Source organism: Carcharhinus amblyrhynchos, chromosome 7 (genome assembly GCF_965287045.1).
Source record: "Carcharhinus amblyrhynchos chromosome 7, sCarAmb.v2.hapA, whole genome shotgun sequence".
Taxonomy (NCBI): domain Eukaryota; kingdom Metazoa; phylum Chordata; class Chondrichthyes; order Carcharhiniformes; family Carcharhinidae; genus Carcharhinus; species Carcharhinus amblyrhynchos.
Genome location: NC_137330.1, coordinates 12999398 through 13027067, shown reverse-complemented (window position 1 = coordinate 13027067; position 27670 = coordinate 12999398). Strand labels below are relative to the sequence as shown.

The 27670-nt window shown below is 39.8% G+C and overlaps 1 protein-coding gene across 4 annotated transcripts in view; it reads left to right on the top strand.

Annotated features, from left to right (window-relative positions):
• The window catches only part of smap1 (small ArfGAP 1), a 247473-nt gene that overhangs the window by 83611 nt on the left and 136192 nt on the right, over nucleotides 1–27670 (top strand). For 2 of the 4 annotated variants that reach the window (XM_080191966.1, XM_080191967.1), the window contains 2 exons: nucleotides 3001–3081; nucleotides 19333–19428. In XM_080191966.1, coding sequence (XP_080048092.1) covers nucleotides 3001–3081; nucleotides 19333–19428 — 177 coding nt within the window. The remainder of the gene's footprint in view (nucleotides 1–3000; nucleotides 3082–19332; nucleotides 19429–27670) is intronic. The other 2 variants (XM_080191970.1, XM_080191969.1) reach the window with 1 other exon arrangement.

Here is a 27670-nt window from a genome sequence, read left to right as displayed (position 1 = left end):
GAATCCAGCGACGTCTGGAAAATAACCACCAAGGCATCCACTATAACCTCCGCCATTTCTTTCAGAACCCTCGGATGCATTCCATCCGGTCCTGGGGACTTGTCCACAATCAGCCCCTCCAGTCTGTCGCGCACCATCTCTCTAGTAACAGTAATGTCATTAAGACCCTCCAGTCCTACCACCTTTCCATCGCTAACACCCGGCAAATTATTCACGTCCTCCTCCGTGAAGACAGAAACAAAAAAGTTGTTCAAGACCTTAGCCATATCCCCATCCCCTACCACTAGGTCCCCTTTCTCATCCTCTAAGGGACCAACGTTCACCCTAGCCAGCCTCTTCCTTTTTATATATTTATAAAAACTCTTGCTATCCTTTTTTATATTAAGCGCTAGCCCAGCTTCATAGCTTCTTCTACCCTCCTTTATCAACTTTTTTGTCAATCTTTGTTGACATTTAAACCTTTCCCAATCCTCTTCTCGCCCACTGCTCTTAGCTACTCTAAATTCCTCCGCTTTTAATTTAACACTTTCCTTCACCTCCTTCGTTATCCACGGCTTATTACCTCTCCTCCTACTGTCCTTTTTAACCATCGGAATAAATTTCTGCTGAGCACCAAGAAAGATCTCCTTAAAGATCCTCCACTGCTCCTCAGCAGACCTACCTTCCAACGCGCTCCCCCAGTCCACATTCGCCAATTCTTCTCTCATCCTACCATACTCCCCTCTATTCAAACAAAGGACGCGTGTCCGGGAACCCACTTTCTCCTCCTCCATCTGCAACAGAAACTCCACCATACAGTGATCACTCTCTCCAAGAGGATCCTTCACCGCAAGGTCCCTAATTCTACCCGCCTCATTACATAGCACCAGATCCAAGATAGCTCGCTCCCTCATCGGCTCCAACACACACTGTTCCAGGAAGCTATCCCGGCAGCATTCCAAGAACTCCTCCTCGAGCCCACCTCGTCCAACATGGGTCGACCAATCAATATGCAGATTGAAATCCCCCATAACTACTGCCATCCCATTCCTGCACGCCGCACTTATTTGCGCGTTAACAGCCCGCCCCACCTCCAGATCATTATTCAGAGCTGGGGATCTTATTACAATCTTTCCAACCTTCAAGCTTTAGGCTTTGGAGCAGCATCTATCTTCCTGCCCTGACTAAATTCAGCTACCTGAGGGCAGAAGTGATTCAGCTGGAGATGTTTCTAATTTGTCTGGTTCAGTTGCCCAATTCAGTGACCGCAGGAGAAAAGCTTTGAATTCTGAACATAGCTCAATGGTTTTTTTTTTGCAAGCAGTGCACCCAGTGCAGAAACTCTACCTCAATTGGCAATCAGGATACAAATTACGCTCAACATAGCACTAGATTTGCAAATTGATTTTACGGTTCAAGTTCCTGCCCAAAGTCATGTGCATAATCACAAATATAGAAATTGTCCTCTAGCTTTTTGCATTAAAGCATATTTGTTGATATATTTGAGGGTAACCTGGTACAGTTTTGCCAATGCAGCTGAATATCAAACATTTTTAATTAGTGTATAGTGCACTATTGGAGAGTAACCCAATTTTAAAAATCCAAAAAGTTTTAAACACACTGTATAGAACTATTTGTTAAATTGATGTACGTTTGTTAGTTTCTTAGCAGATTTTACATTTTTAAATTTTTTTTCAAGGAGTGCCTATTTGTATCCTTTAATTTAAGAGCCTCCTTAAATAGTTGCAAACATGCTTTTATGCGGGGGTGGGGGGGAGCAGTTTTTTGTGTGGCACTGGTTTCCACTGCAGTGTTTTTTAAAATAGCACAAGATTGCAGAAGATCTGTGTTAAGTTTAGTTTGGGGCTTGAAATTCCTCAATCTTCTGCAGCAAATTTTATAACCAACACAAATGGCAGCACAGTGACAGGTTCAATTCTGGCCTTGGAGGCTGTCTGTGTTGGAGTTTGCACATTCTCCCCATGTCTGTGTGGGTTTCCTCTGGGTGCTCGGGTTTCCTTCCATATTCCATGTGCGTTAGGTGATTTGGCCATGCTAAATTCTCCCTCCGTACATCCAAACAGGCGCCTGAGTGTAGTGACTATGGGATTTTCACAGTAACTTCATTGCAGTGTTAATGTAAGCCTACTTGTGTCACTAAATAAAATTCAAACTTAAAAGTTAACTTGGTGGAAACTCCATGCCAGTGATTCAAATGCTAATTGGAATTTACATATTCATGGCAGCCTGCCTGCTTCCCTCCCTGCCACCTTCTCATTGCCCTCTCATTGTCTCCTGATGTGTGCCACCAGTGTTGCTCTAAATCCATCATTCAATTGAGGGGTAGCCAAGAATTAATCTATAAACAAAAATTACTCTACTGCAAATGCATTTGAAAGTTTTGGTCTCCATTCAGTATCAAAATTTTATTTATTAATGCCACAAGTACGCTTAAATTAACACTAATGAAATTACTGTGAAAATTCCCTAGTCATCACATACCAGCGCCTGTTCAGGTGCAGGGAAAATTTAGTGTGACCAATGCACCTAACCAGCATGTCTTTCTGACTGTGGGAGGAAACCGGAGTGCCCGGAGGAAACTCATGCAGACACGGAGAGAACATGCAGACTCCACGCAGACAGTGACCCAAGCTGAAATCCAAAGCCAGGTCCCTAGCGCTGTGAGGCAGCAGTGCTAACCACTATGCCATCATGTCACCCAATAGCCGAGAGTTACTAGTTCATAGCTGCATGCTAATACTTCATCGAATATAAATCAGAATAGTCTGGAGAATTATTTTCCAATGAGAATTGTCTCTTCGCTCATTAATATGAATGAGAAATAAGTTCCTTAGACATCACTTATTCACAAAAAGTGGAACTAACAGTGGAACGGAAATTCATATCTGCGTTATGCTATAATTGTAAATATTTTACACAGGTGGTAACAAATAGGCACCATATGTTATCTTGCTGTTTGTTTTGATATAGGTTGTAACAGTACAATGTTAAATTCTTTAGAAAGAAAAAGACAAACGGAAAGATGAAAAGAAGAGGGGAAAAGATCAAGAGAAACCCGTTGCTTTAGAAAAAGTAAAAATGGTGAGTTCAATAACTTATCTATTTTCAAGCATTCTTGCGTGCACGTATTGATATGGTGTATCAATTGTTAAATATGAAGGGAATACAGGTATGGTATAATTGTGAAGAGGCATCTCATCATTATGAATAAAACTCTTAGTTTTGGGAAGGAGAACAGTCAGAAGATTATTGTCTTCTCCACAGTACAAGCAAACAGTGTCATGATTTTTACTACTGCTTGATATCGAATTCACTTTTCAAGTGTGAAAAATTGCAATCTTATGGAATTAGATTTTAGAGCCATGAGGGAGGCAGCATTGGAATTTCATCTGACTAATTAACAGTACTTAGTAGGATAGTCTGTACTGAATGAGTTGATCTCTGCTGGGGCAGTGGTAGGCCACTACAAAGAGCTTGGCTGTCTTGGGTTCCTTCCCCTGATGGCTGTCAAGTTATTCCCCACTAGAAGTGTGGCTGGATAGATTGACTTTGTGGAAAGTAGTTGCCACTGTTTATTGAAGACAAAGGAAACTGATTTCCAAAGCCTATCCAACATCTACAAGGTACAAGTCAGGAGTGTAATGGAGTACTCTCCACTTAACTGGATGAGTACAGCTCCAACAACACTCAAAGCTTGACACATTCCGCGACAAACTTGGTTGGCATCCTATCTACTGCCTTCAACATTCATCCCCACCACCACTGACGTAGTAGCAGTATGCATCATCTACAGAATCTACTGCAGCAAGATTCCTTTGCCACCACCTTCCAAACTTGCAACCTCGACAACCCAGAAGAATGAGGGCAGCAGACACATAGGAACATCATCATTGAGTTTCCGTCCAAATCGCGCACCATCTTGTCTTGGAATTCTGTTGCCATTCCATGGACACCCCCCCCCCCCCCCCCACACACACACACACACACAAACAGCATTACCTATGCCACTTGGACTGCAGTGGTTCAAGAAAATAACTCATCACTATCTTCTTGAAGGCAATCGCTTCATCCAGCTTTAATGCAATCAATGCATTCCAGAAGATAAGAAATTGGAGCATGAGTAAGCCATTTGGCTCCTTGAAGTTATTTAGTAAAATCATAGCTGATCTGGTTGCAGCCTTAACTGCACTTTCTTGTCTGCAACCCCCACCCTGAAAAATAACCTTCGACTCATTTGCACATTAAAAATCTGTAACTCAGTCCCAGACCTTTTGGGGGGAAAAAGGTTCTTTTGAGTTTGATTTAGCTCGCAATTTCCCCAGAATTTTCCATGATTCTGGCTTATCTTGTATGTGCTCTCCCATTTGTGATTGTACAATCAGCCAAGAAGGTCAAACTCTGGTGTTAGCAGTGGTCCAAGGCATGACTCATACTTAGAAATTGGAAGAACAATTGTGTTCAAGTCCTATCTGTCCCCTGTAGTACTTGTTTTAAAAAATATATGAAGTACCACAGCACTATTAAGCTGGTTCAAGAAAGAACCTTGGTCATTAGCTCCCCATGGAATTCCTTGCTGCAAAATTGCACATAGTTCATCACTGCTCCATGTTGACTCTATCTTACTAACATTAACTGTATCCCACCACAGGACCTCTGGCTTCATCGTGTTGGTGTCTCTTCAAAATTTAATACCAAGTTTCTTATATCTGAGCAATTGCTACATAACTAAGGCTATGACATTCGCGTTTTCCCTGTCCATTCATGTATATGTTTTTGACTGTAGTTGCTCTGAATCCCAATTCTTCAGTTCCAGGTCCACATTTTGTCTATCCCTTTCTACTTTTTCTGTCTCTTCTTCTAGATCCTGATTTTTGGCGATTGTGCCTCCTTTAATTTCATATTTCCTAGAAGTAGTTAAACATAAATGTTCTTCTAATTAAATATTGGGAAAACAGAAGTCAGTGACTTTAGTCCCTGCTACTCAACTCTGTTCCTAAGTCATTGGTTTAATCTCTTTCCCTGACGGCTCTCTGAGAATGTCTCTGTAATCTTAGTGATAAATTTGAGATGAGCTTCTGACCCTATACTCATGCCATCACTAAGACAGCCTATTTCCATCTCTGTATAATTGCTTGAATCCCCTCACCTCACCTTGGCCCTTCTGTCATTGAAACCTTCCTAGATGCATTGTTACCTGCAAGCTTAATTATTTTGATGTACTCCTGGCAAGTCACCTATCCTCTGTAAATTTGAGGACATCCAGGCCTCTCAGACCTGTGTCTTAAATCACCAAATTCAGTTCACCCACATCCAAGTGTCCTTTGTCCTATGCTGCCTTTGAATTCAGTGACACATCTCTAATTATCATTCTTGCTTTCAAATCCTTCTATGGCCTGCCACCACCACCCACCCACTATCATCTCTAATATTCTTCAGCCCCACAACGCTGAGATATCTGTGTTCCTCCAATTTTGGCCTCTTGAGCATCCCTGGTTTTAACTGTTTAGCTATTAGTAGCTGCCAGAGCTCTCCATAAACACCTCCACTTCTCTCTGCTCCTTTTAGGATGCTTCTGAAAGCCTTACTCTCTGCCCAAGCATTTGGCCATCTGTCCTAATATTTCCTATGTGATTTGGTGTCATATGTTGTTTAGTAAAGTTCCTGTGTAGCGTCTTTGGGCTTTCTGCTGTGTTAAAGGAACTGTGTAAATTTTATTGATTGTGATTTGCATGCCCTCCTCTCCATTTTGATCCTTTATTCCTTTGACATGCCGTATGCACATTTCATTTTTGTTTTTTACATTCACTTTATTCTTGGTCTCCCATGCAAACATAGATTGACTGTCAGACATGCAAGTTTCCCCTTCTTTCAAAATTAATTGCAGTGATTTGTTTGGAAATTTTGTTTGGGTTTCTGTTGCGTATTAAAACATTATTTTCCCCTTTTGACATTTTAGATATTCAGTCATTAAGCCTTACCTGATGGTAAACCGACAATAAACGGATAACTTGAATTGTGCTTTTGCATGACCATGTTAAAATAAAATAAAAGCCCTGAGCAAACCCATTTTTGACATTAGGACCCCACCAGCCAGACCATTTGTTACTACCACCACTCCAGAATAGTATGCCTTGTGGATCTGTCACCGCCTAGTTTTAAAAGTTTATTTATTAGTGTCACAAGTAGGATTGTGTTAACACTGCAATGAAGTTACTGTGGAAATCACTTAGTTGCCACACTATGGTGCCTGCTTGGGTACACTGAGGGAGAATTTAGTATGGCCAATGTGCCGAACCAGCATTCTCTCAGACGAGAGGAAACCAGAGCTCTCCGAGGAAACATAAGCAGACACGGGGAGAATATGCAAACGCCGCACACAGCAACCCAAGCCGGGAATCAAACCCGGGTCCCTGGCTTTGTGAGGCAGTGGTGCTAACCAACTGTTGAAGAATTAAATCGGTGAACTTCTTCAAATGCTACTACAAGTGTAGGGGTCAGGAATGTGGATTGGACATACACCCCATAATCAGAAGATGAACTTGGCTGTACGTGTCAGGAATAGAATCTGCCTCAGGTTGCCACAAAGGGAGGGTTGTGTAGTATCTGCCAGCCGCATTTTAGTTCGTGCTGAAATTTATTGTATTATTTTGCAACTGTTTTTGAAATTTTTATTTAAATGTAGGGGGGACGAGTCAGAATTTTGTTTATTAGAAATCTCATCAGGGAGGAGGGGAAGAAATAGAATTACAAAAGGTTGATATTCAAAAGTGAGATCTTGTCATTTCAAACCTTTAATTTTTTTTATTTTTAAACTAACTGCGTAATGCATCAACATTACATTTCAAGACTTTTTAAATTGACTATTCATGCGTAGTTTAACCTGACCTCCCATATGTTTAACACCTCTGAATTGGCAGCTCGGAGCTATATAAATTAGTTCTGGCCTTCTGTTTGACGGGAGCTATTATTACAATGAACCATGTTTTTCTTTTAATTACAAAGTTAGATCACAAATTACACCAGTGAAAGTGATTTTAAATGAAATTGCTATGGGCAATCACATTCTTCAAAGGAGTGGAAATATTCAAATGCAGGATGTATTCAAGTAAATAGATTTTTTTTTAGCTTTTTGTCTTGATATTAATTCTTTGCTTCCAAATAATAAATCGAATGAGGCAGAGTACTGTTGATTTATATTTAACAGCTAGTATAAAATATACAATAGCGAATAAGATTTTGCAGCTAGAGCTCAAGCAATGAGCTATATTTGTTCAGGTGTGAATTCTTAATGCTGTGAGGCATACTTGCACAGTGTACAATCAATGGTAATTCTCATTGATTGAATGTTCATTCAAGGAGAAAAAGAATATTTTTGATGCAGTTAAATAAGTCAGAAGTGAATATAATGTTTTTTTGATCATGGGGGAAACCTATTGAATGTAATGTCTTAGAAAATTCTTGTCCCAAACTCTTTAGTTAATGGATGGCCCTTTGATATAGCATGAGGTTATACACTTTTGGCTCTACCTTGTCATTTTTCTTGAATCCTATTGTGTTACATTAGTTAGATTCCTTGGCTGTTTTCCAAGGGTCCTTTGCATTTTCCCCTTAACAACAACAACTTGCATTTATATAGTGTCTTTAATGTAGGAAAATGTCTCAGGAATTTTATCAAACAAAATTTGACCCCAAGCCACTTAAGGAGATATTAGGGTAGATGACCAAAAGCTTGGTGTAAAAGGTAGGTTTCAAGGTAACTTGCTACTCATTGTGAAGATTGCTTATTTTGGAAACTAATTAAACTAGATATATCAGGTCCTTTTTAGAAGGGGAAAGAGGAGGTGAATAAAGATCACATCACTGAAGCACTTCAATACTCCTGAAATTAGGCTTTGAAATGTTATTGTATATTGCATTTATTTGAAATTCCTATCTGCTATTATGCTTGAAATGTTAACTTGACTTTTTTTAAAAAGAAGTGAACACTAAAGTAACAAGAGGGGACTGTCACGTTAATAAATAAGGCATTTTATATCAGTAATCCTGAATGTAGTTTTATTCTTTGTTAATGTCTGTTATCACAATCCTGTGGTAATATTTTTATGTTGACAATTATAAAGCACAATGCAACGCTTCCTATTCAGTCCTATGTCACGTGACCGTTGCAAACACTAGCCGCTAAGTAAAAATTGTGGGGAGAATTTTCTGAAGCTTTTTCAAACACACAAATTCCCAATGTACTTAGAAGTCTCATCTCCATATGTGCAGAAGTCGTCTTTTGCGCCTACGTGGGGTTTTTCTGTTCAATTACAGCATCACATGGTGTCGACCAATGTTAGTAATTGTGTGCATATTTGTTGCTCAACTTGCAGCTGTCAACATTGTTGACACAATTCTGTACGTATTGATATCCAAGTTAAACTGCTATGAAATGAAGGACCATGAAATTAGAAATTATAGAATGAGTTGCACAAAATGTACAATGTGGACAGAACAATGAAAGATAACTTTTACTGACTGTAAGTGTTCAGTATTGTGCGTAGGAAAGAAAAATAGCTTGGGAACAAACCACATACATGGTGTAGAAATAGCTGCAGATGAAGTTAGAATCATAAAATCCCTACATTGCAGAAGGAGGCCATTCGGCCCATCGAGTCCACACCAACCAGAATCCCACCCAGGCCCTACCCTCATATCCCTACATATTTTACCCACTAATCCTCTAACCTACCTATCTCAGGAGACTAAGGAGCAATTTTTTAGCATGGCCAATCAACCTAACCCGCACATGTTTGCACTGTGGGAGGAAACCCACACAGACACAAGAATATGCAAACTCCACACAGACAGTGACCCAAGCCAGGAATCGAACCCAAGGTCTTTGGAGCTGTGAAGCTCCAGGGATCCCTGTGCTACCGTGCTGCCCAGGTGAAAGTGGTCACATAGAGGGGTGGTTGAATGGCAGAAAGCAGTAAAATAAGAATTTCTTAGACTGCAAGAGAGTCACTTTTGTATTATGCATATAAATGGCTTGAGAACTGAGGAAACAATATTGAAATTTGCTGATAACACCAAAACAAAAGATATGGCACTTCATAATGAGGCATATGAAAGACTACAAGAGGACGCAGGTTATAAGAATGCAAAAGTAGGTGGCAGATGCAGTTCAATGTAGGAAAATATAATAAGATGCATTTTTGAAGTAAGTCCAGAAAAAGCAAATGTATCAAGTCATTAAAAGTTGACAGCACATGTGGATTCGGCTGTTTTTTTTAAGGCTGCTGAATTTTTCTCTTAGGTGAATAAAGCAAAGCAGTACAAGATCTTCCAAGACTGGGCTGAAGCTCAAGTATTATGTGCAGCTTTGCTTACTCCATGATAGAAGGGTATTGTCACAACAGCAGGCATATGATTTATTATAATTTAACAGAAAATTGTAAAATGGATCCTGATGAACTGTAAGATGACTGCTGAGGAGTGATCTGACATTTGCAACTTCAATAGCTTTCAGGTAAATCCAGAATTGGGTTATGATGGCAGAGGTCTCGCTTAAATGGGACGTGCTTAAACAGCACACACTGGAATTTCACATCCATGATGTGGAGATGCCGGTGTTGGACTGGGGTAAACACAGTAAGAAGTCTCTTAACACCAGGTTAAAGCCCAACAGGTTTATTTGGTAGCACAAGCCATTAGCTTTCAGAGTGCTGCCCCTTCATCAGCTGAGTGGGAGTTCTGTTCACAAACAGCTTATAAAGATACAAACTCAATTTACAAAATTGGATTTCAAATCCAGCCATGTCAGGGTTTGCTGCAAGACAGACAGTGAACTCCCAGATTCTTGGTCTGCCATGTGACAAAGAAAGGCTATTGAGACTGAATATCCACAATAAAGTTCTAAAGAACACTATCTATTTATATCAATGGCTTTTCACTGTTTGACTGAAACTCTGTCACCATGAAATACCATCATTTATCTCCCATTGTGTATCAATGGCTGTACAACATGTGATCAAAACTGTCTTCTGCTTTTGAAATCCTTTAATCAAAATACTGACCAGGCAGACTGCAGAGCACTAGTAATATCAGTACAGCTGCAGAGAGGCTGTTGTCATCTTGCCTTATCAAGATCTGGAAGACATAAATTCTTTTAAAAGGCCCCTCCAACCTGTCTGAAACAATTTTAGTTCTCCTGTAAGAAATTGGACCTCCAATTAAAACAACCATTGTCAGCACCTGCTTTTACTTTGAAGAAACCCTACAATTAATCCAGGTTTGACCCCAGTCATCTTTCCAGAGTCAGAAAAGCTTCCTCCTTCACTAAATTAAACTCTCAAGGACATGTTAACGGCTAACTATTCTGTTTAATATTTGTAGGAATACTCCACTGTCTTTAACACACACCCCCAAGAAAGATGCAATTAATGTGATTGATGTAGTGATAGAACTTTCTGGGGTGAGTGTGTGAATCAGTAATAATCCTTGTTTAAATCCAAGAAAATCTGCTGCTGGTGACTTTTAAACTGACCACATACAAACATGGGTTTGGGAGTGCACATCAGCTGTAGCAAAATTAAACTACGCTGATTACAGGGGTGAGGGAAAATGAATTGGGGTTTCAGTCTATGTATCTCCTCTAGCTATAACAATACAAGACAATGAACAAGAGACAACATCAATTGGTGAGAATATTACAGGGAAGGAGTTAATCATTGGGTAAGATGAGAAGTCAAGTCTGTACTGGAACCAAGGAGGTTCAGGTGACTATATAGAACACTTATAATGAGCTGTTACATTATTATTGTTTTCTGGTTAGCAAGGTGATGGGGAAATCAATTTAAAATAGTTAAATGAGAAGACAAAGAGTGGATTTCTCCCACTTTGAGACCAAGTCCTGTGGCAGGTGCAGGAATGTCAAGTGTGACCTGCTACTGCAGTGGCAGGAAATAAGGCAAAATCTTCTAGCCCTGACCAATGGTCATGCACCTGGGTGTTTCTCGCTGTTTCCAGTGGTGGGATGGGCCTGGGTGGCATGTCATTTGCCATTGTTTCCAGGCACCATGATAAAAAGGCATCCAAATCACTAATCCACGATTGAAAAAAAAGTGAACCACCTGAAAATGCAGCTAGATCTTGGGGAGCATCCTGAGACCGGAAGATGGACCTCTAGGAGCGTTCTGAGGCTGGAAGACAGACCATCCAAGACACCGACTTGGAAGCTCCACCTGCAGATGCTGCCCAGTGCCCTGCTTTGTTGTTTCAGGATTGCAGGCGGTCTCCTTCGTAAACTCTGGAAGCATTCCTAGGCACGGCTCAAATGATTTCCAACATCTGTATGACATGTTGCTCAAACGTGTTTCACGCTGGTTTCTCATCAGCATTGCAGTCCTATGGTAGGATTTCCAATCCACGACAGCAGGCACCAAGGAATGATCTTGTGTAAATTCATGCCTGTATAAAATTGGCATGATTTCTGGCCCTCCCGTCATATTCTCCCATCATGCCTACCATCAAACGTGCCAGAAGGGGCTTGGAAGAATTCTTTAAGGTCTTTACGCACAAAATAATCCTAGAATTCTAATTACTAAGTCTGAATCCTTCTCATAAATGGAAGATTGAATAGCTTAAAGATTATTTAAGCTGATGAGGAGTAACTTAGACAATAGTTTAATCTAAGTATATTGAGGAAAAACTATGGTGAAAATTATGCATTTCTTTATTGAATTAAAGATGATTAGTAAAATGATCAGAAGCATCATGAGGGAATATTGTTTTTCCATTGAATCATAATCTGCCAGGAAGGATTATGGAAGCAGATTCAGTAGCAAATTGTTGAAGAAAATTGATTAAATGTTTGAAGGTAAATAAGTTGCAGGGCAGTGGGTCTAACTGGATGGCATTATCAAAGAATGTTACAGATGTGATTGCCTGAATGGCTTTGTTCTAGGTTATATGATCCCGTGAAGAGGCAATGCTAAGTGGTCATTTTTTTGTGACTACATGTCTAGGCCTTAACACAGCTGTGGTATTCAGAGTGAGCATCAAAGTATTTCATGACCCCTGATGCCAACATAAGCCCCCTCAGCAAGAAAAAAAAACTTGATGCAAATCATCATTAAGCATAAACAGTGTATTTTCTGGCTGTGTTCCAGCCTCTGGCCTCAAACTGCACTTCCCACATATACCTTTCACACACTTTTTTAACAGAAGCTCTTGGCCTTTTCTGTCTAGCTGTCCTGTAATACCCAAGTGAATTCTCTTCACAAAAGCAGTCAAATGATTCATCTTGCCTCACTTAATTTTTCAACTTGATGGCAATCCAAGTGCCAGTCCAAATAAATTTTCCAATTTGAATCCCAGGCTTCGGACAGGAGAGCAGACCAATGCAGTTCTTTTTTCCCCCCATAGAAATGTAATTTATATGCACATTTCTGACAAAATGAAGACAGTGGATAGAAGTGAAGAAATTGTGCAGTTTGGTTTTATTGTGTTGTGGCTTTGGAATAACAATGAGGTTTTTCAATCGTAATTTTCTGTTGGTTGCTCAATCCTTTTTTTTAAGAGCTTTGATTTATTTAGATTTTCAATGCTTAGTAAATTAAGAACAGTTTTACCTTATTGAAATATGCTTTAGAAATGGAATACCTTGTGGTGTAAGATTTTTAGTGCGAAATCCCTCTGAAGGTGTCAGTCTGCTATTATAATTTGGACCTGTGATGCATGAAAATGAGGTAGATGCTGACATTTGATTATATGGGTATTGGAAAACTTCATCCGCAAAGTGATTAGCCAGTGAATAATCCTGAAAATAAAACAGTCAAATATGATTTGAATGTTATTTGAGGTTAAAATGTGGATAGATGTGTGAACTGATTAAATTAATGCAATTGACGTCCAAGTTTTATAAACCAAATTGCCATTTCCAATCTTTGATTTGAGAATTTGTTTTTCTGGAGGAAGAAAGATTTGAGTGCAACAACATATAGATGCATGCAAATACAGAGAATTAATGTCTGTTTTAGATGGACCTTATACTACCTGAGGGTTGATAGTTGATTAGCTATCACCCTGTTGATGGTGCTATGCATTTTGCAGTGCTTATCGCTTTTTCCTCTCATGACTGCTCATCTTACAAGAAAAGCGAAAAAAAATTGTTCCAGCTTTTAGTCTTAGTTAAGGGAATATGAGCTATGTTTCCAGCTTCCCAGTTAAAAATAAAATGATTCTTAGCACCTGATGAAGAAACATGTTTCAAGTCAAATGATGAATTGCATTTGGAGTGCAGTGACTATTAACTAAGCAGCAGTAGCCACCTGGAAGTATGCCTGCGTACTATGGCAGCCCTACTGCACTTTCCAACTATCAGTCCAAACCAGTGGTTTTTATAAATTGAAGACCCTAAACACCACATCAGCCCATTTTATGCTCCAGAGACTTGACTGTAGTTTATCATAAAATAAATTAAGCTAAGTACTGCATGAGTGTGTGCTTCATATTTTGACGCCACGTGCAACACTCAATCGATGTCAGTTTAACTGTGGTGATTCTCCCAAATATAAACCGATAGGAAAAACTGAGTGGTGAGCCATAAACCAATCAAATTGCTATTTTTCTAATCAGCCAATAAGGTTGATTAGAAAAACAGGAAACCAATGAAATTGCTTTAACAATTTTTCTGATAACTTTATCCAGTAAAGTTTACACTGAGTTCTAGCTATGTTGAGGGTCTGAAATTTAGTTCTTTTGTCACTCTCCTAGGCGTTGACCTGCATACCTTGGACTTCTTTGGAAATTACTTGCATATACTAACTGTCCCCTTTTGTGAGCTCCTCCAGTTTAATCCATCCATTTCTCACCTTTCCAAGTGCCAGGTCCTGTGATCACTCTTTGCCGGTGATATTGCATCTGAATTGGTGCTTATGCTTGTATTTATGCTAGGCAGTATGCAGATCTTTTTGTAACTTGGGTTTGGGCTTTTTTTTTCCCTGTCTCCTGTTCTCTTTACCACACCCAAACTCCTCAGTTTGTATTTTTCCCTTGGGCTTCACAAACCACATCCCAATCATCTGCTTCATTTCCTTTCACTTGCTTCTTAAGCCTTTGCAAATGTTGTTGCTCTCCCAAGTTTTTACCTTTTCCACATTTCCCTTCCCTCCATTTGCTGACTATATCCGAAGAGAATAGATATTCAATATGTCGGACAAAGCAGCATACGAGAGTCATGTAAAGGTGTTAAAGGCTTAGATACTGAAGCAGTGTCTGTCCAAATGCAGCAAGACCTGTACAAGTAGAAAGTAACATTTATGCTCCACAAATGTAAGGCAATGACTATCTCCAGAAAGAGGGAATCTAATCATGGCCCTATGACACTCAGTGCCATTACAATCACTGACTTCTACACTATGAACATTCTGGGGGTTCCACTGACCAGAAAACGAACTACACCAACCATATAAGTACTGTGGCTACAACAGAGGCAAGGAAACCTGCTGTGAGGAGCTCACCTCCTGACTCCTTGAAGACGATACTCAAGAGGCTTGATAGCACCCAAGACAAAGCTTGATTTGCACCCATTCCATAAACATTCACTCTTCCACCGCTGACACAGGAGCAGTAGTGTGTACCATCTTCAAGGTGCACTACAGGGACTCTTCATGGCTGCTTGGACAGCACCTTCCAAACCCATGACCTCTATCATTTAGAAGGATATGGTTAGCAACACATGGGAGCACCATCTGGATGTTCCCTCCAAGCGACACACTATCCTGACTTGGAAATATATACCACTCCTTCACTGTCACAGGATTAAAATCCTAGAACTCCTTTCCTAATAGACTTGTGGATGTGCTTACATCATGAACTGCAGCAGTTAAAGAAGGCAGCTCACCATCACCTTGGCAATTAGGGTTGGGCAATAAATTCTGGTCTAGCCAGCAATGTCCACATCCCAGAATGAAATTAAAAACAGAAGCAAGTACCCATTCAAAGAAGCAGAGGAAGGCATAGTCGACACAACAGTGAAACATTTTGAATGCTATGTAGAGGGGTGCAAGAGGGTCAGAGGGTAATACAAAATCAATGGGAAAATGTGGTAGGGGTTTGATTTTTTTTTTCACGTGCCACAGGAGATCCATCTATCGTCTGTTAAATGTGGCAATGCGACTGTCATAAAATGTTGGTTGGAATTTACTGAACAATGACATTGGAGATGCTTACATTTTTCAGACAATTCCAAAAGCTGTCCAATTCACGTTGAACATGCTAAGATTATTAGGAATGCTGTAACTTAAGCTACATTATAATCTCAGTATATTCACTTGGAGAATTGTTACAGATGGATAAATTGTTTATGTCAGCTCATGTCAGACAGATATGGTGCAATAAGGTTGCTCATCTTAACTGCCTGAAAACTGAAGACAGTTCAAGGATCCAAATACTTGAAAGGTGGTTTATTAGGATCTTGGTGAATTTTCCACTGAGACTGGAGGGACCCCAATTTGTTTGGTGCTTTGTAGTTTGCTTTATTCACTCTGCAAGAAATGTTACTTTTCTTTGTCATGGACTTTTTAAAGGTGTTTCCCAAAAGTTACTAGTGAATAATGTAGTTGTGTCTCTTACCCTTGGAATGAGTAATTCAATTTCAAATAACCTAACAACAAAGCCTTTTCTACTTTAAAGGGAAAGGTTAGTTTATTGCCCTGGAAGTTACTTAAGAAAAGATTCTTGCTAACACACATATGCACACAAAGATTACTTACAAATGAAGATAAAACTATACTCAACTTGATTCATATTTGAGTCTATATTTGCTGCAGGCCTGGTATGTTTTGAAGTTGAGATATTGCGTTGTCTGAAGTGAAGATGCTGTAGGGTCATCTCAGCAACTGCCATGGGTTCCACTATTAAATTTGCGGGTGTTGCTTTAATAGATGAGCTTAGTAGATGGAATTGGGCTTACAGAAAAGAAAGGAGGTTCCATACTTCTGCAGGTGTGATACTTTTAACCACTTGTAAGACAAGTGGTAATTCCGTTGATTACCTGAAGTCTCCCTTGTAGTGATCAAAAGGGTCAAGGTTGTTCACTTCTTATGATGCCTTATTAGTTAGTGTTTTTGTGTTTGGAGGACAAGCCATTAAGTTAGTGAGTTTCTGTTTACTCTTTTAGCACAATCGTTGAATTTTAAATGTACGTGCTAGGGGATGGCTTAATGGGTCCAGCCTTAATCCACAAAGAAAAAGTAAGGTGATCCTCAGTCCATTTTGGGAACTGTCTTTAAACTCAGTCCAAGGTTTACAAAATGTGACCTTCAGAACAGTTTTCAAACAAACTGTAATGTCATAAATGTAGTTTCTTGAACAACAGTTTCTTCTCACAGGTATGTAATCTTCCAATTGCTCTTTGATGTAAACATACAGATTAGTTGAACAGCTTTTCATTCCTGCAGGGATTCCTGATGCAGTTAAATATTAATGTGAAGCACATCATGTAATTTATTTTTAACTGTGTGGTTTCTTCACGAGGCTTTACACAGAGCTTCAATCAGTTTGCCTTAAATCTAAGTCGTAATTCAAATTTAAGACATTAGACTTTGTAAAGTTGGGAGCTCAGTTGCCACCTCCTGTGATCCTTAAGAAGATTGTATTGCTCAGTTTGCTTGCAATAAATATTAGTAGTCATCTGTCAGTGGTCTTTCTCTCATGTAGTGTTGTTGAGTTCTACTCATCGTGTTCCTTCCAACAGGAAGATTATTACATGCACTTGGGCAGCACGGTAGCACCGCTGCCTCACAGCACCAGGGACCCAGGTTCAATTCCAGCCTTGGGTGACTGGATGTGTGGAGCTTGCACATTTTTCCTTTTGTTTATGTGGGTTCCTTCCACAGTCTCAAAATGTGTGGGTTAGGTGGATTGGCCATGCTAAATTGCCTCTTCATGTCAGGGGGATTTGCAGGGTAAATATGTGGGGCAAGGCTTGGGTGGGATAGTTGGTCCAGACTTGGTGGGCTGAATGACCACCTTCTGCACTGTAGGGATTCTGTTATTCCCATGGTTAATTTAAAATTATGAACTAAGCAGTAATATTTAGTTCAAAACCCTTAATGCAGTCTTCAGGATCCTTTGTAATGTGGAAAAGTTGGAGCTGTGCCTGTGAATGCACACATTGACATGAAATAATAGTTTTCCCTCTTGGGCTAAGTTGGAACCCTCAGGATAGAACTTCCTTGATTGCTCAGTAGACACATGTATGCTGCTTGAAACGTGTAGATTAGCAAATTTATGGTTCAGTTCTACCTCTGGTGAGTTAGCTGATCTTTGTCATAGATCGAGGGGATTTGAGGAAAAATATTTTCACCCAGAGGTTAGTGGGAGTCTGGAACACACTGAAATATTTAAGAAGCACTTAGATGAGCACTTGAATTGTCATGGTATACAAAGTTATGCATCAAATGCTGGAAAATAGGATTAGAATAGATAGGTGCTTAATGGCTGGCACTGACACAATGGACCAAAGGGCCTCTTTCTGTTCTGTTGAACTTTGATTCTGTGACGGTGTCACTAAATGTTAGGGAGGGGTGTCCAGAAAAATCTCCATGCAATGGGTTGTTCAGAATTTGTTATAATTTGCCACAGGAATTAGTTGAAAGTAAGAGAAGATGCAAACCAGCATTAAATGACAACTCAAAAAAAAGTACGATAGATATTCTACCTGCACTAAATTCCCAACTTAGCACTCGTGCTTTGCCATCTCCACTCTGTACTATTCTCTGTGCAGTTGCAAAACTTCTCTGCTTTGTTCCGTCCGGCACCTCAACTTTGTTCTCCATATTCTTGATGAAGTAACTTGATGTGTTTCAGTACCTTCCCAAATGAACTTCCTTCATTTTGGTTGTTCATAAGTCAGGATACCCCATTGGTCTGCGAATGTGTTTGACCTCTTTCGGGGATCCTTTTTTGCACAACCCTGAAGCATTTCCCTGTCATAAGAACATAGTAGCAGGGGTGTGCCATTCTGCTCATTGAGCCTGCTCCGTCATTCAATAGGATCCTGGCTCATCATTCAGTTCAGTGCCTTTTCTCCGCACTGCCTGCATATCCCTTGTATTTGGCATTTAGAAAACTGTTAATCTGCTTCAGTAAGTCTCTCAACACCAGATTAAAGTCCAGCAGGTTTATTTGGTATCACAAGGTTTTGGCGTGCTCTTCTTCATCAGATGAATCTGCTTTAAATGTACTTACTGAGAATCCTCCTGGAAGTCTCCTGCCATAACCAAGTATCAAGTGGAGCAATTGCTTCAGTTATTTAGTGTCAGGCATGTGAACTACATATCCCACCCAGCGGTATGTGTTTTTGAGGATTTTGGGCAAGGGTATTGCTGTTCCACTGCACTTCTTACCACCAGATTTGAAGGATCCCATGAAGGCACTGCTGGCGCTACTTCCCCAGTAAATTGAGGAACCCGCTGTAGATCATCCAAGTGTCTGACATTGGATAATCTCTGGCATAGAGGTTTTTGCCAGTGAACTGAAGGCTGTGCTGGAACATTGGAGGGGATGCTCCCAAGACACTCATTAAAGAGAGCTGTTGACTCCAGGTTTATTTGTCAGCGTTCTGAGAGTATATATTAAAGTGATCAAATCACTGTTAGTTTGTTTTCACTGGATTTCTTTGAGAAGCCGTTTTGACTCATTTCTGCTGTCTTGGTTTTCCATTCACCTTTATTCATCCATCTCCTTACCTCACCTTGCTCCGCCTCTCCTTTCATTCCCAAACGCTCCCTTCCCCACAAGTTATCAGTTGTTTTAATACATTTTTCATCAATTTCAATTTATTTTTTCCATTATTGCTAACTAGCATTGTCTGGAGCAGCTGCACGCATCTTTGAGGGGGGTGCTTACTTGAGTATATTACAGTATTACCCTCTGGCTGAGATTACAGGTATTTGATGCATTGTGGGAATTATAACTTGTTAACAGTGGGGCTTGCGTTGTAATGTAAACCAATTCTCTTCACTAAACTTCAATTAAAATAGTAAATCCTCAGCACGTTTTCTGAAAAGCCTTGTTACTTTTCTTATATTAAAGTTTCCTTACCAATCACGAACAGTATTTAAAAAAAAAACTACATATCAAGTGGGTAATACAGATTCTGGAGGCTGTTTGGAATATCCAGCTTCGTTGCTTGGAGTATGCTGGAGAGGGAATTTGTGTTGAGTAACCTATTTTGTTCTGGAATAAAAAAATTATTACGTCCCTTTTTCTACCTAAAGCAGTTGCAAATGCTGGTCACTCTTATTAAGTATTGTCTGACGTTAGGACCTCTCTTGCTTCCAGTCTCCTCCCCAAGCCATGGGTCTACCTCCAAGCATCATCAGCCTAACAGGCGAAGACCTTAGTACAGAGAAGGAATGCATTGTTTCTGCAGCTCTAGTGAGTATAACTTAACGTTTTTGAATGTGGGAAAAATAGTGGGGATCCACGGCCATACCATTTAAAGTATATTTCTGTTAGAGTAGCAGGCAGGGACTAGTTTGCGTTGTTTTGCCCTATCCCAATACCTCACTGCAGGATGTGATACTGAGAACGGCTGTGTTTAATTGTATTGCAACACTAGGCGGGGGAGGGCACTGACACTGAGACTGCAACTGCACATGTGCTGGAACTGCTACCCCCTAATGTAGTGGCACAAATATACACAAAGCATCTAGAAATCTGACACCCTTTGATTTGCACACATTGAAACATTGTACTACCCTGAATTCATGTTTGATTTTTAAAAAGTTATGGTTGCTATTTTACAACGGGTGAATAAAAGACACAGTTTATTTCTAATCTGACTGGAGTTCCAGCTGAATCATTTTTGTCATTTATCATTTGTCATTTTATCACTAGTTGCAGGTGATGTTGAACCATTTGAATATTTCCTGTTTATATTTTGTATCATCCTCAATTTTTGCATGAGGATGACTTACACTGTTGCTACTGTTCTGGCATGGGGGCCACCTTAAGCACTTTGAAGCTTAACTGTTCCATGAGGGATTAAAAAAAATGGGCAGAGAAGTAAAATACTGTAATAATGCTGCAATAAAAACCTGAAAATACTCAGGTCTGGCAGTATCTGTGATGAGAAACCGATTTATTGTTTCAGATCAATGACTTTGTATCTGAACTGGAAACTGTTCAGAGTACAGAGGCAGTGAAAGTAAGGAGGGGAAGAAAGAACATGAGGAAGTCTGATGGCAGGAGTAACTAAAAGACGAGGAATGATTGTTGTAAGGCAAAAAAGGTTCGGTAATGGGACTGGGGAGCAGTGGTTAAGGTCTGAAATTCATCAACTTATTGAATCTGGAAAGTGATACATTGCCTCTTTGATGGGGTGCTGTTCTTTGAGATTCTGTTGAGGTGGAGGAGGAGAGGAAGGGATGAGAACAGAGGTGCAGGAAATGGGAAGGATGTGGTCGGTGAGAGGAATCTTCGGTTGACAAAGACCTATTGAATACACTGGTATGGAAGGTGACATTGTCAGAACGAGATGTGACTGAGAAAATGGAATGTTACAGGAATTGGGATGGGAAAAGGTATAATCATCAGAACTGTAAGAAAGGCAAGTGTCATTTGGAGGTGTACAAATTGAATGGATCCAGGAAAAAGGAAGTTCAATGTTCCTTTTCACTGTCAATGCAAAGGTATAAGCTCTAGGGGTCTGTTAGCTTCCAGTAAGTATTGTGGCCAACATCTTATCCCCAAAAATGGAGATAGAGAAGTCGAGGTAGGGACGGATTAGATGTGAAAGCGAAGGAAGGATGGAAATTGGAAGCAAAGCTGATGAAATTTTCAGTTGCTCAACAGATCGCTGAAGCATGATTACTTTTCTCCTTGTGTTACATGTTCTATAAATGAAACTTTCTTTGGAATATAGTTTTGAACAACTTTGGAGTCTGATACTTTGTTTCCACGTCATTTTCATCTTGTAGGTTTTGGTTTCTTGTTCTTGGCAGTTCTATAATTGCACTTGTAACCTTTCCAGATTGCCATGCTAATCCTAAAGTGAATGTCTAGGTTTTTAGTGAATCACCTGCTGTTTTGCATAATATTTTTCACTTTAAAATGTTTTCATCATCTTCTATTTGTTATTGCTGTACATCTCATTTGGTTCACCGTGCTTCCTTCCACACTGAGCTGTGGTCAGGGCCTTGTGCCTAATTACTAGTCATGTCCAATGATGGAATTGAAGAATTCACATCCAGAGTGTTCTTGAGCTGAATCTGGAATTGGCATTGAGGCAAGGGCATTTCAAGGTTTGTAGCTGTTACTGGGAAGGTGAAGCTGATTTTTGGAGTATATGATAGTTTGGCTCAGGTCTGAGGTGGATTTGAGAATGCGTCTTGGAACAAGCACTGCAATGTTGAAGCTGGTTAAGTTGCTGTCAGGTGAGGTTGTTGCAATGCCCCTTCCCTGGGAAAATTGGCCATTAATTTCTGTTCCTGATCCTTGTTCTGCAATTCTGGCTGTGTACAGGTGAATACTAGATAAATACTTGTCAAAATTCTTTTTGAATAATGGCTACTTGTGCAAAGTGCCAGAGGATGATGGATGCTTTGGATTCTTTCCCCCTCAGATACAAAAGGAGAGAAAATTGACACCACCTTGTATTTAATTGGACTTTTTCTTCTAAATTCTAGCTAACTTGCAGACCCATCTCTTTTCTCTTTATTATTGAGGAGAAAACAACTTCTCTTTGCAAAGATTTTCTCTCTTATTTGCGGGAAGCTTCATGGTGAAAGTTATTAATCAAAATGCTTATTCACTATATCTTCACAAATATGAAAGTAGGGCAAAATATTGTCACTGAATAATTTGTTTAACACATTCCCCATGACCTGGCTCCACATTTTAACTTTGTACTTCAGTGTTAAGCAACTAAAGATGAGACGAGCAAATCATTACAACTGTAAGAAAGGCAAATGTCATTTGGAGGTGTGCAAAATGAATGGATCCAGGAAAAAGGAAGTTCAATGTTCCTTTTCACTGTCAATGAAAAATATCAGTGAAACTGAGCCATATTACTCAGGGTGGGTGGTCAGTGCCAAATCAGCTAATCTCTTCTGGATGGTAGTAAAGGGACTACAATCACATTCTGTGCTCCTGAATTGAGGGAGTTGGAGGTGAAGAATTGGCTCTGATTCCCACTCTTAGTGTACAATGACTCCAGTTATGGTATTGTATCTTATGAATCTCGGGTTGTGTCAAAGAAATTATGAAATGGAAGTGTAGTATCTGTGATTTTTGATAATTTACCAATTTACAGTCGTACCTATTTATCTAGATTCTGATTATGTGGAGTGCAAATTTTAAGCTGTTGATGATTGCAGAATATAGCTCTTGACCTTAAGTTTAAAGCTAAACTGTTCAGTATTTGCTTTCCAATTAACAGCCCAGATAGTCAAGGAGTAACTTTACATCTCATTTCCTCCAGATATCCTGAAGTGTTTTATAGTCGGTGGAGCTTTGAAGGCTAGTTATGGTTTCATAAGCAAATGGAGCAACCAATTTATGCAAAAAAGATCCCACATAGGTTCAAGAAATATTGAGCAACTTTATGCCTTTCTTTCAATCAAGCGATCCAATCTTTTGTGTTCAAATCAAGAAGCTAATGTGATCTTGGTTAAAGTCTCATTTGAAACACAATGCAGTACCTCCTCTATGACAGCAGCGTAGGTTCCCCAAGATTTGAACTTGTATCATTCTGACTTAAGAGCATTTTGCCTAACAATTCCTAGGTATGTCACTCAGTGTTTTCAGTTGCTGAATGTTGTCAGTCTTAGCCAAGCTCCTAGATTTGCTTTACTGAAAAACAGACACATTGTCTCAGGGAGAATTAGAAACAAATCTGGCCAGCTGGAGCAACATTGGCTGAAGGTTTTAGAAAATTAGTTCTATCTTTTTCAAGATGGCTTTATGACAGTGCTTTGGTAAGGGAAAGTATTTTGTGTAATGTAGTACTGTAGAACGTGTTGTTTAATTTTGAATCTGGACTATTAATCTTTTATAATTGTAACAAAAAAATTTTTGATTTTGAGATAAAATATACCTATGCTGAAATCCCCAGTATCCAGACTAAAAGTCAGGTCTTCTTGCTGCTAGCATCTCTGATGTGTCACCACTGAAGTTGCTTTGTCCCTGTTAGAAACTATGCAGTACAATCATATAGCGCAGAAGAGTGCCACTTCATCCATTGCGCTTCTTCTGTCTCTCTGAAAGAGCCATCCAATTAATTCTACTCCCCTACCCTTTCCCCTTAACCCTTCAAAATTTCTCTCCAAATAGTTATCCAATTCCCTGTTAGAAATTAGTGTTGAATCAACATCCACCATTTTCTTTGGCAGTGCATTGCAGGTCATGATTTGAATTCATTACTAGAAAACACAGAATTTTGTGTGTCCTGAATAGAAACAACTGATAATTTTAGACGTATAGTTTTTGTAAAGGTGTACTCGGTAACCAAACATGAAGTTCCTGTCAAATTAAACTGGATTTTTTCTCAGGTTGAAACTGATTTTGAAAACAAAATGAAGTAAAAAGTGTCAACTTCATTTGATCTTTAACAATTTATATCTTTGTGAGATCCTGCTTACTTTGTAGATGTCTGCATCTGAGAAAGATGCCTTTTCTCACTCTAAATAAAAATGTAAGACGGTAATAGAAGCAGTGGAGCCTAACCTTCATTTTATATAAGAAAACTAACCTCCTGAACTCTATTGCAGTTGTCAATTCAAAGATGTGGCAGGGAGACAGGTGTATGCTTCTGGAGAAAGTATTACTTTGACCTTGTCAGTGACACAACTTCAGAAAAGCATGATAGGAAAGAGCAAAGGAATTACTGTTGCCCTGTGTATTGACCTAAACACAGTCGCCAGATTGATGACAAAGATGAGCTTTGCCCCCTCTTATTTTGGACAAAAAGTAAAAAATAAATCTATTTTGTAGTTGTGACATGCTTCAACAGTTCTCTAAAGTAAATAAATAAAATTGGACAGCCTCATTTGCCTTGTACTTTCTCAGTATTGTCAGTAGTTGTCCAATTTGTTAGCTGTTGTTTGAGTGAAGATCAGCTTGGCTGAAATATTGTTGAGGGTTACATTAAAAAAGTCAAAATCCCTTATTCTTTGTGCACAACAGTGTGCGTATGGTTGAAATCAGACCTGGCACAAAGGAAATGGTTGTGGTGGTTGCAGGTCAATTATCTCAGGACATCACTGCAAGAGTTCCTCAGGATAGCGACTTGGCCCAACCGTCTTGGCCTGCTTCATCAATAACCTTCCTTTCATAAGATCAGAAGTGGGGATGTTTTCTGATGACTGCACAATGTGTGACTCCTCACGTCCAAATGCAGCAAGATTGTGACAACATCCAGGCCTGGGCTGATAATTGGCAAGAAACATTGGTTCCACACAAGTGCCAGGTGTTAGGACCAGATCAGGAACTTCAAGGTATATTGCGCAGTTAGCCTAGATCCCAACTTTTGATTTTGGCATTCGGGTGAGCATAAGGTATTTCACTCCAGGCATGATTTAGTTGACCCACAAGGAAGCTTTTATCACAGCAAACTTTATTTAAGAATGCAGTTAGAATAAAATAAAAAGAATTAGCAAAACTTTTCCCAATTAAAATACTTAAAAGTGACAAAGTATAATTCTTATTAACTATCCATCTCTATTGTTCCAATTCAGTTGCATCCTCAGACATAAATCCAGTTAGCACCAAGAGCAGATATGCTTATATGCATGCTAGATTTTAACACATTTTAACACCTCTGGACAGAAATCCAAACAGACCCCTGACTCTTGTACAGTGAACTCTGAAAGAGATTCACTCCCAAACAACAAAATCTCAAAGAGATTTACTTCCTGGCAGATTCCAGTCTCTAACTTCAGAGCAGAAAAGAGAGACACTGCTCTCTAAAGCTCCAACCAGTATGTGACTTGAACATTCTGTGTAAGCCTAGCTCCAGCCAGTCACTTGATATTACTGTAAATCAACCCAATCTAGTTCCACTTGCAAAACCCCAAGGGAAGTCATTAAAATCAGCAGATCAGCACGAGTTCAGATTAAAGCAGACATTCGAGCAATTAGGAGTAATTATGCTGCTGTAGTAATAATAGAGTTCCGTTATAGACAAATGGAACTGTCAATAAAAAAAAATGCTAACAGATCTTACTCAAAAAATATGACAAATATATTTCTTAAAGGCACAGTATTATCACACAGGCAATACCATCTTCAACAAGAGACGATCTTAACCATTGACTCTTGACATTCAATATCATTACCATCACTAAATCGGCCACTAGCAACATCTAGGGGGGTCAGCGATGACCAAAAATTGAATTGGACTAGCTACTTAAATACTGTGGCTACAAGAGCAGGACAGACACTAGGAATGTGGAGGCAGTGGCATAGTAGAATTATCACTGGACTTGCAATCCACAGATTCAGGGTAATGCCATGGAGATCTGGATTTGAATCCCACCACAGCAAATGGTGAAATTTGAATTCAATAAAAATCTAAAATTAATCATCTAATGCTGGCTATGAAACTATTGCCGGTTGTTGAAACCCATCTGGTTCACTAATGTCCTTTGGGGAAGGAAATCTGCCATCCTTAACTGGTCTGGCATACAGAGCCACAGCAATGTGGTTGACTCTCAACTGCCCTCTGAAATGGATGGGCAATAAATGCTGGCCCGGGCAATAAATGCTGGCCCAGGCAATGACGCACATATCATGTAAAAATTAATAACGATAATGAATCCTGTGGCACATATCCAACCTCCTGACTCCCCAAAGCCTGCCAACAAGCACAAGTCAGGAGTGAGAATATTCTTCACTTGCTTAGATGATTACAACTCTAGCAATAGTGAAGAAGTTTGATATTATCTAGGACAAAGCAACCAGCTTGATTGGTGTCTCTTCCACAAACATTCACTCCATCCACCACTATTGAACTTGGCAACAGCGTGCATCACCTGCAAGATGCACTCAACCAAGGCTCCTTAGGCAGCACCTTCCAAACTCATCACCATTACCATCTAGAAGGATGATGGCAACACCTACTTAGGAACATCACCACCTGGCAGTTCCCCTCCAAGTCACTCACCATCCTGACTTGGAAATATATCGCCTTTCCTTCACTGGCACTGAATCAAAATCCTGGAACACCATCCCTAACAGCACTGTAGACCTACCTATACACAGTAAAAAGTCTGACAACACCAGGTTTTAGAGGGACTGCAGCAGTTCAAGAAGGCAGCTCACCACCAGCATTTTAAGGGAAGTTAGGGATGGACAATAAATGTTGGTCTAGCCAATGACACCCACATCCTGTAAATTAATTTTAAAGCTTATTTAGTAGTGTCGCAAGTAGGCTTACATTAACACTGCAATGCAGTTACTCTGAAAATCCCCTAGTCGCCACACTCCGGCACCTGTTAAAGTACACTGAGGGAGAATTTAGCATGGCCAATGCACCTAACCAGCACGTCTTTTGGAGTGTGGGTGGAAACTGGAGCACTGAGGAAACTAATGCAGACACGGGGGGAAAATGTACACTCCACACAAACAATTGCTCAAGCTGGGAATTGAACCTGGATTCCTGGCATTGATGAGGCAGCTACCAAAAAGACTGCAAATTTGACATTAAACCTAAAGTATTGGAAATACATAGGTTACAGCTTCGATACAAATAAAATGCAGGTTTGTTTCAGATGTGGACTTGCTTTCAGGTTTTCGGTATCTATTGGAAGGTATAGGATTTCAAAGTCAGGATGATTTAATACACTGTCCACCCTTGAGGTTGTCTTATTTCACTTTCCATAAAATAACCTTGCATCTTTTGTGACTAAGTACTTCAGGCCTTTGGTTTTCAGAGAGCTTTTACTCCAGATACACGCTTGTGCCTAATATATTTTATTTCCCTTCATTATTCTCTCCAGTAGATTATCACCATATCACATTTGAGCTGAGTTTAGATTTTGAACTGGAGGCCTTGCTACATCTACAGAAATTAAGAGCAACACAAGCTTTCTTGTATAACGACAGCAGATGACCTGGTCTTTGTACTCTGCTGCTGATGGTAATGAAGGTGTGGAGATGCCAGCGTTGGACTGGGGTAAACACAGTAAGAAGTCTCAACACCAGGTTAAAGTCCAACCAATTTATTTGCTAGTAAACTCACAGGCTTTCGAGGTTTGCGCCTTCGTCAGGTGAATGAAGAGTTCTGGCCTCAGACAGAGCATATAACAGCACACACAGTTTACGGATTATTGATTAGAGTGCAAGTCTTTACAACTAACCTGCTATTCAAGTCTTGAAGATGCAGACAATGTACTTACATTGGCCAGAACACTCCATTCACCTGACGAAGGGCCAAACCCCGAAAGCTTGTGAATTTACTATCAAATAAATTGATTGGACTTTAACCTAGTGTTGTGAGACTTCTGACAGCAATGAGTGCAGTGCGATCTAATTTTTGGTTTTAGTTCTTCCAGGATCACTGATTTAATGCTTTTAATAACTTGGACTTGTGTCTCAGGCCAGAGGCTTAAATACTCCATTTGGCCACTGAAATGCATAAACTCCACACTGAATGTTGAAAAGAGATTTTGCATTCATC